Raw genomic sequence first — 9,929 nt, 5'->3', positions numbered from 1 at the left:
CTGTCTCACTTTAGAAGACTTAAGGCTTTTATTGCAGCAAAGGGGTTCTCTACCAGGTATTAATGTACAGGGTAGACTTACATAATCTTTTAATACTAGTGTAGTTTTCAGTTTATTCATTTTAAATTTTGGTACTTAGATAACTTTAGAAATATACTACACATAAGTGTTCACAATACTGGCTGGTAAAATATGTGTATCTTTTGTAAAAATAGAAAATGGTGATAACTTTCAAGGGGGTTGAATACTTTTGCAAGCCATTGTATATATGTATACCTTGGAGTTCAAGTCGTATCTCAAAACTCAATATTTAATGTGGGTAAACTTGTAACCATGCTAGTTCATCTAGCCAAACCACTCATGCCTACACACTTTATTGGTTTCACCTCTACGGCCCCACCATAGGCTTTTACACAGGTAGATTAGGGTCTAAAGACTCAAGATTCAAACGACAACTACCAATGAACCAATGATGTTCAATTCCGTCCTCTGTCAAGGTCAGAGGTTGATCTAGGGGAAATGAGACATTAACACAGTCAGAGAAAGATCAAAACAGCCAGGCAGCAGTAATAAAAGAATAATATTTAATATCCAGTGTCTTGAAAGAATTCACAGATCAGTAAATTATATATCAGATGACGGACCTGGCCATCAACTGAAGTTTGAGGTTGTGTGTGAAATATTGATCACAGATTATTATTTCAAGTCATATCGAATTCTGGTGGTGTACCATTCTACAAGCAGAGATTTACAGGTTTATAGTTTCCAACCCTGAAGGAGAAGAATTAATAAAAAACTGAATGAATATAAAACAATGTCTACGTACACACTAATAATAACAGAATTAAACATTCAAAATATCTGACAAAACCATAACAGTATAGATAAAAAAAGGACCTAATCCCATCATATAAATACACACTCACATAAGGTGTGTGTAATATTACTAGTTTGTAACACTAAATAACGTTCTCTTAACAGCAGCCTAAATGGATAAGAATGGCTTTGCTTTCGATCCTGAACAAAAATTCCAGATTCTTATTGTCGTTCCATCAACATTCATTCAAGTATGAGCCAGAACTTTACGATGTAAATGGTATTCACCTGTGCATTCACACCTGGGCATTCACACCTGGGCATTCACACCTGGGCTTTCTGTTTGGAGGGCTGTTTTATTGGTATCTAAATAGGCACTAAAGTGTCCCTGTTTCTTCTTCTTCCGGCTTACAATAATAATAATAATGTTGACAACAGTGAGTCTTACAACAGTAGGAACAGTGAAGTATTTGGAGTCTTATGATTGATGCAGATCTATAGAGTGGAATGTAACCCCAAACCAACGTTTGGGTCCTTAGCACCTTCTAAAATCAAATCATGCATTTTCAATGTACAGCTCCATCACCGTAACTGAGGTTAGTGTTAAAACATATGATGTCACAGCTAAATCAAATTAGCACTGAATAGCAGGTAGTGGCTAAACTGAAATCCCATTCTTTTTTTTGAGTTGACAAGTGTTATGGGTTACTGCTACCCAATCGAAGGATAAGGCCACATCTAGCAAGTGGTATTTAACAATGAAATCTGTTTTTTTTTTTTGACGGTACACTAAGTCAGTTGCACACAAAAACAAGGCACTTGTAACATGGGCTCCCTTCTCTCCAGCCAGCATCATGTCTCTCCATCCTCCTCTCATTCCTCTCCCTCAGTGGCCATCCCTCGTTCCTGGACCAGCTCTTTTTGGCAGGAGGAGCGGGCGTGGACCTTCAGCTCTAAGTCCAGCCCTTTGAGTGGGGAGGGGGAAGATCTACGGGTCCTCTCAGTCCTGTCCTCTGCTGCATCCCCGCGGCCCTCCAATGGGAGGGAACAGGGAGTAGAGCAGGGGGTGAGGCTGCACCTGTGGCCGTGGGAGTTTTGCTGGCCAATCACAGACTTGCACGGGCTGTGAGAGTGGTGCTGGCCAATCACAGACTTGCACGGGGTGTGGGAGCGCTGTCGAGCACTCACAGAGCTGCACTGGCTGTCGGAGCGCTGTCGACCACTCACAGAGCTGCACGGGCTGTGGGAGTGCTGTCGACCACTCACAGAGCTGCACTGGCTGTGTGGGCGGAGTTGAGCGCTCACAGAGCTGCACTGGCTGTGTGGGCGGAGTCGACCACTCACAGAGCTGCACTGGCTATAGGATCCTGTACCTGTTGGCATAGAACAGCTCAGGTTAGACCAATGACACAACTCAGCATAGCTGAGACAATAAATACCAATGAGCTAATGCAAGTAAACCTTTCTTATGGATCACATGCCTAACCACTATACTAGCACCTTTATACATACAGAGATTTAAGAAGTGCACACACACACACACAAACACACACACACACACACACACACACACACACACACACACACACACATACACACATATATATATATATATATAGATGGTGTAACACTTCACCATTAACATTCATAGACATTCAGAATGAAAGTACACACTGCACCATTAACATTCATGGACATTCAGAATGAAAGTACACACTGCACCTTTAACATTCATGGACATTCAGAATAAAAGTACACACTGCACCTTTAACATTCATTGACATTCACAATGTCTGTGGCATGCAGCACATCTACATATAGCCATATTAAGATGATCAGACAAGACAGAATTCCACTGAACTGTTGTGACATCATGAGAGCGGAATACGCACAGCTGCTGATGGCCGACAGCCGTGAGCCATCACCGTACAGTCCATCATCAGTCCTGTAAATTGCACAGCAGACAAGTCTGGGAGTCTGTGCAGACATTTGAAGGACTTCTTCTCCAGAGCCACGAAGGCTCCCTAATTAATCCTTGTCTAGGACTCATCAGAGACACTGCATGGTGCTTAGATAAACAAGGCTCCTTTGATTCTCTGTCACTGACCAAGGGAGATGCCAAATATTGGAGAATGTAATAAAAGATTTAAAATCAAAACAAAACAGCAACTCCTCACTCCTCAAGCTGTGCTGGGCTGTTAGACTGTGTGAAAATGTTTAAAATAGCCCCCCCATGCTTATTTAACTAGCTGTGGCGAAGCCCTTTTTTCTTGCAATTATTTCAGTATTACTTTTCGAGTGGAGGATCTGCATCATTCAAGCCTTGTCTTCTTACTTGCCTGTCTAGCACATACACAGGTGACATTTTTATATTGAAAAACCATACTCAATTAAATCAAAGGACTACATTAAAGTGGGTTGAACACAAAGCACGAGGGCTGTGGTAAAACCTAGCTTCCAAGTGACATTGGTTTATGTAATATATTCTTATTTTTCCAGCTGCACGCGGTTGGTGTTTTAGATTTGTTTTTTCCACTTGGCTCCTTGTAAATGAACCCAAATTTAGGTCCGGATGTTTTTATAACGAAAGCGAGATGATGGCCGACTCGGTCACATTTGCATTATTTGTTCATTAGAAGTGCAGCCACAGAGCAGAAGTCGACTGCAAATGTCTCCTGTGCTGCCTCCTCAACAACACATATTTGTGAGTGAAGCAAAAAACATGCCAAAATGTCTTCCATACGGTTTCACGAGCTGGACCATTTTCTCATTTAAGGAATAGAAGAGACGTCTGCGTTGTTTTTTTTTTTAAGTGCATCATTTTGGCTATCCTGCTGGTTGTTAATTACAGAGAGAAAGGCAGGAGTGGTTGGCACGGATGAGCTCTCGAAGGGCATTGTGTGTGTGTGTGTGCGTGTGTGTGTGTGAGGTGTTAGAAATGTTGCAGGCACCACTCTGTGAGACCTTTTCGATAATTAAAGGAAAAACGTTGCGATGGCGTTTGTGTGCGTTTCAAAAAGCGGCTAATTTTAATTGGAGTGCCTTGTCTGAGCAGTGCTTATGTCCTAAACAAGACGGAAAAACGCTTCAAATACACCAACCAATTAATGGTTAACACCTAATTCATGCCATATAACCCCCTCTATTTATAACACTCACCTACACTCACACACACACACACACACACACACACACACACACACGCACTCAGACACAAATAACTACACACACAGACCTACACCTATACCTACACACACACCAGTACTGCATACGCCGAATGCAAAAGTCTAAATATGATTTTGGTTTATCTAATATTATTTGATGGTGCTGTTACACCACATGTCAAATTTCATTAGGGGGACATGACAAAACAGAACAACTGTACTGTTTTCCAGTCGAGGCTATAATCTTCCACATGCAGAGATGTCATGTGGCTGTCAGCTTTATCAGTGGCTCGGAACTGTCATACCACCACTACTGTCTGCGGGTTTATAAACATCTACCTCAAAACATTTTATTCCACCAAAAATAAACCATCTTCTTTGCGTCGCATCATCAAAAAACACAACAAACATTTCCTCTATCTCCCCCAGCTCCGTCTCCCGCTCCCCCCCCTCGCTCCTCCTGTTGTCTGGACCCGCAGAGATCATGGTCACGGCGGAGCGGGGGGGCGTGAGGTATTGCCCGCAGGTAGGTCATATAGTGCTGAGCCTGTTCAAATGTGTGATTCACACCTCCCGAGTCTGGGCGGGATCTGCGGTGCCAGCTCCGGCTCTCCGTCCTCCGGTGACGGATTTACCAAACAGGGCATTCTATCTCACACCGCTGCGCCGCCTGCGTCCGGGAGCCGCACCAGAGTAATGGCCGCCTTAGCTGTCTGTCTATTAGTCTGCCTGTTTCCCCACTGTTAATTTATATCGGCTCTTGCCCACACTCACTCTCTGGCGAGCAGTTCAAGGACAGCAGAGGAAAGGTGGGGGGGGGGATGAGTTATGAAGAGGATGAAGAGAAAGACTGACTGAAAGACTGACCAGATGGGGAATGGATTAAAGATAAGACATGGGGGACAAATAGAAAAATAACGATACAAAAATGACAAAAAAGCAGCTTCTAGGACTTCAAGAGATCGGTAGGCCCATAAAAGAGAAAGAATGAATGAAATAAAAGAAGGAAGGAAGAGAGAAAGAAAGACACGGGTGCAGGAGAAACACATAAAAGAAAAAAAGAAGCATGAATAAGACAAAAAGGGAGAAGAGGAGCGAGATCAACAAAACAACAACAATAAACTAAATAAATAGTTTAGCGAAAAATAAATCAATCGAAGAAGGAAAAGAAGAAGAAGAAGAAGAAAAACTCAAAGAGTGAACGGAAGAAGAAAAAATGAAAATGCAAAGCCAGAAAGATAACAGTTTTCCAGTAGTAGGACCCCACATCCCTCTAGCCTGATGGCTGCTGTCAGACCTGAGCAGAGCTGAGAGGAGTGGAGGGGGAAGGGGTGAAGCACCGTGTTTGGCCACGTGGAGGGCGGCCGGGCTGGTGGTCCGCCTGACAGCTGCGACTGGCGTTCAGACAGGCGCTTCGGCAAACACAGCCATCTGACACTGGTAAACACCCCTGTCAAAGTGCCTGATGGATCCCACGCTGACAAGTGAGTGACGGGCGGTGGACGTGTCTGGGGCTGTCATCCGTGTTTATAAAGAGAGTTGCCACCAGGCCTCCACTCATCCCTGTTAACGTGAGGACATGAAGGGCTTGTGATGTGCAAGGGGAAGGAGGCAGTATGATGGTTTGGAGGTTGAAGGTACATCTCAGGGGAATAAGCTGTATGGGAGTTGGTTATATGGAAGAGATTAAAGGAAGTGCCAAAAGGGATGAGACATCAGTGTCCATATGGAGGCTGTAAACTGCATGGTTTATTGGTCACAACGCGCAAAGTTTTGATGTGCTTTGTTTGTTGGTGTTGTCCTTCAGGTTATTTCCCAGAGGCGGGTGAAACTCATGACTGCTGGGTTATGACGACTGTGTTGTGCAAACACTGAACTGCCTAAAGAGTGAAACATCAATGTCATAAAATGAGACATTTCCAAAATGTCGTATGCAGCTCAGGAAGTGTTTGGAAAACCCATGAGGATTGACTTGCACACAGTCAATCAGCCAGTCAGACCTACTGGGACAGTGTTGCCTCAGATGTAGAGGGCACAAGCTTACGCTGCAGTAAGATCACAAGGTAGGGCCAAAACACAAACCACTGCTGTTTGAACAAATAACAGGTATACCACTCCATTCTTGGAAAGCGCTCATGAGATCTAACTTTTTCCATTTTGTTTGTATTTCTATGTCAGCCCCTAATGTAACAGTTACTTTACTGATGTAAACGTAAAATAATCACAAAAATCACATGTAATACTAATGAATGGGCAAATATGGCAATGTGGTCATCACCTACAGGGCCAACAACAACTACTTCCGGCAAGTTCAATGCCAATGGCTGTCCACAGTTATACCACAGTTATTGCTGTGACGATGTACATGCTGCCTGTTAGCATACTAACACACACCCTCTCTCCTTCTCTCTCTGTGTCAGTTCCCTGTGTAACATGGCCATTGCCTGGGGGCACTGACTGTGTGTGTGTGTATGTATGTGTATGTATGTGTGTGTGTGTGTGTGTGTGTGTGTGTGTGTGTGTGTGTGTGTGTGTGTGTGTGTGGCTCATTCCTCTCTCAGTGGAGGGGGGGATTCTGAAAGCTGCCACTCCAGGAAGAAAAAGTAGAGAGAGCGAGAAACAGAGAGAGACTCACTGAGATCACCGATGAGAGGAGTGAAGACAGCTGAACAATAACAGCTCAACGAGGGGCACGGAGAAGACGCCATCTCTGTTTCCCCGGGATTAGAACGAGGAGCGGGCGGAAACAAGCCCCGCTCTCAGCCAAAGCTGCGGGGTAGAGGCACTGAAAGCGTCGTGGTTGAATTGAACCCAAGCTGGCACAGTGACTTCTGCCGGGCGCCTCGATCCCCACCGGTGCGGGATATGGCATAATCACCCTGATTTCCATGTGGAGGATCTCGAATACCACAGGCTTTGTAACTAAGCAGACCCCCTACGGCCTCTTGTCCCGCAGTGATGGGAAAACATCTAATTAAGGGTTGAGCGCCTCCACAGAGTGAAAGCCCAGTGTGAGAACTAGTGATTCGAGGCATGTTTACAGCCGTTCGCCGCTCACATCTCCACTGAAACGCATTTCGCCACAGCATCTCGTCTGGCTAATGCTCCGCGTTGGCCACTAAAATGTGACCTTTGGTGAATTCAGTTGAAACTCAACCGGTCACACTATATGGCACAGGCTATTTCCACACTAGTATGTGTAAAGATGCCAGCGGGGGGGCAGCCTGGTCACAGTAACTGTTATCAAGCCACCCTAGCGACAGCCTTAGCGACAGCCTTAGCGACAGCCCCAGCGACAGCCCTAGCAGCAGCCCTAGCGACAGCAGGTGTTGACAGACACAACCTGACTCCCCACTGCTCCTCCAACCAACTGTGTGCATGAGTGTGTGCATACAAGTGATGACAGAGGGAGAGGGAGAGAGGGAGAGAGAGAGGGAGAGAAAGAGAGACAGAGAGAAAGAGAGAGTTTGTTTACAAATACATGAATGCCAGGATTCCTACCAGGTGTATACAAACACGTATAGACATATGCAGGAGTCTAGGCTGTTCATTAACACCTAAGGTAGTGTCAGAGAGAAAGCTGGACATGAGACAAAAATGAGAGAGAGGATAGAGAGGAGAGAGAGAGAGAGAAATCTTTAGTGTTCAGTCTGCCCTAAGCAGCTAGCCTAAAAGCCAAGATCCACCCAGAAGGCATCAACATCACAGCCCATATTTTCAGAGTGGTTCTGACTGGTTGTATTAATAGGCACAAACAGAAAACTTGACACATCATGGCTATCGGTGTGGTGTCAGAGCTGACCAACACTGTGGGCAGCACATTCCCTTCACATGCCAAGGATGTGGTAATCACGAACGCTTGGCCCAATGTCACAGGACAGCAGTGGACGTAAAGAGTAGGCTTGCAATGTTTTCCAGTTCAACCTGCTTGTATTTGTGCCAGGAGCACTGGTATTGTCTCACTGCATAAAAGAGACACCCCTGTCAAAAATAATGATCTCCAACCTAGTGCTATGCATTTTCTAATGGTGCTACACAATTATATCAGACACTGAACCATGAGGTATGCAGATTTTGCCTGCAAGCGCTAAATTGTCTAATTTCCCCCTAATTAGCTTAATTAGCATATTGGGTCATTAAGTGACATCCATCAATCCTTCCTTCACTTGCCTCATTCTCAGGATTACCAATGGTCCTGGAATCAGTGTGCTTGTGCAATGCTCTACAATGATTCTCAAGCTTTTTGCCTCCAAAGCCCCCTGTGTGCAAGGAAATATTCCAGCCCCCTACAGAGGAGACGTGATGACCTGTCTGCCTGTCATCATTGTGACTCGATATGGACACACTCCGGTGTCCAATGCAAATTCCATTTGACCTCATGAAAACATTCAAAAACACATTTTGCCGAAATATCACAAGAGGAATCCTTCATTTCCATTTTCTCATTATCATACATCCACAAAGAGTAAAATGGCTATTATTGTATAATATTAACATATTATTTATGTTAGATGAATATGACTATAGTTTTAAGGTTTTGTGATTGAAGCACTATGTAATGGGCCTCATTTAACAATTCTTCCAAGTGTGTCAGCATTTGAAAGTTGCCACAATTCACTTAAAACACAAAATGTGAATGCTAAATGTTTCATGACTAATTCTAATCTAATTTTAAATAGAAAAGGGTTTGAGTGTATACTTCAAAATCTCTCCGTACAAATGTCTGTGTATTTCACTTGATGAATTAGAAAATGATTTAAAACAGTGTATCTATCAACACCGTGCAGCTTCCTGAGGGCCCCCTGTCCTACAACCACGTCACAGCTTCCCTTCTGGCGTGAAAAAAGACCATTTCGACAGAGCTAGACAAATGCCAGAAGTAGTAACCATGGCTGTTTACCTAGAGACACTTTGGAATAAATACGTGTCCCACACAGATAGTGTTAGAATACTTTAGTTGGTACTGGGGCGATCAGAAGAACTCTTTGACAATGCATAATCCTTATTTTGACACCGTGGTTTTTTTTTTGCACACCATACATTTTTTACACTTGACAGACCTACATGATTATTGTGGGAACCTTATAACCATACTGTAACATAAGCTTGTGCCCACTACATCTGAGGCAAAAGTGTACCAATCATTCATACTTACATAGCATGCTGAATATTTCCAACATGCCCACATCAGGAACATGCCCAGACCACCAGTATGTGCTTTTAGTTAATGGAAATAATGGAAACGTCATACTAGTGCCCAGTAAACCATCACTGACAAGCACAAAATGCTGCTAAGTAACAGTTGAACACTGAGGGTGACATCTCTCCATCTCATACCTGAGACAATGGTTGCCCCATCATCTTCATCCTCTTCCTCATCCTGTTCTCCTGCTCTTCTGAGCTCTGCCTCCCGCACCTCGGGCACATAGAACCCGTCCTGGCGCGCCAGTGGGCTCATATAGTGGATCAGCTGCCCGCTGTACACCTCCAGGAATGGGTGGGCACACAGCTGCCGCTTCTGACAGCGAGAGACACAGACACAGACAGAAACAGAGAGAGAGAGACTGAGTCATGGCTGTTCATGTTGCTGTTATAGTATTGCATACTGTTGCGTTCAAGGCTGTTGTCATTATTCCTTTGTGTTTTACACAACTGCTCTGTATCACGGTGCTTTGGCAAGACTTGTAACTCGTCATGCTCAAAATGTTTTAATATAAGACAGAGAAAGCAGGTGAGAGACCGATTTCATTTTACAGATGCATCTTTAACCAAAGAAAGTCAAATAGAAAACAGACATAAACATACACAAACTGAACAGACAAACAGAAAGACAGCTTGTGACTCAAACTCTTTGTCAGTTTTTTTTTGATAAATCTCACAATCTCACTTTACAGTTAGATAGCAGATTTGTATGCAGGAGTATGTCAGCTACTGGATTTGAAGCACAAC

At 44.0% G+C, this 9,929-nt stretch overlaps 1 protein-coding gene across 1 annotated transcript in view; it reads right to left on the bottom strand.

Annotated features, from left to right (window-relative positions):
- Nucleotides 1-567: 567 nt before the first annotated feature.
- LOC105897818 (testis-expressed protein 264 homolog) overlaps nucleotides 568-9,929 on the bottom strand; it is a 40,993-nt gene continuing 31,631 nt past the window's right edge. Inside the window, exons 3-4 of the mRNA XM_012824799.2 lie at nucleotides 9,318-9,498; nucleotides 568-2,189 (exon numbers count right to left, since the gene is read on the bottom strand). Of these exons, the coding sequence (XP_012680253.2) occupies nucleotides 1,690-2,189; nucleotides 9,318-9,498 (681 nt within the window). The 3' untranslated portion in view covers nucleotides 568-1,689. The remainder of the gene's footprint in view (nucleotides 2,190-9,317; nucleotides 9,499-9,929) is intronic.

This window comes from Clupea harengus, chromosome 5 (genome assembly GCF_900700415.2).
Source record: "Clupea harengus chromosome 5, Ch_v2.0.2, whole genome shotgun sequence".
NCBI lineage: Eukaryota > Metazoa > Chordata > Actinopteri > Clupeiformes > Clupeidae > Clupea > Clupea harengus.
Note: the sequence above shows the minus strand (reverse complement) of the source record. Positions and strands in the feature narration are given on the sequence as shown.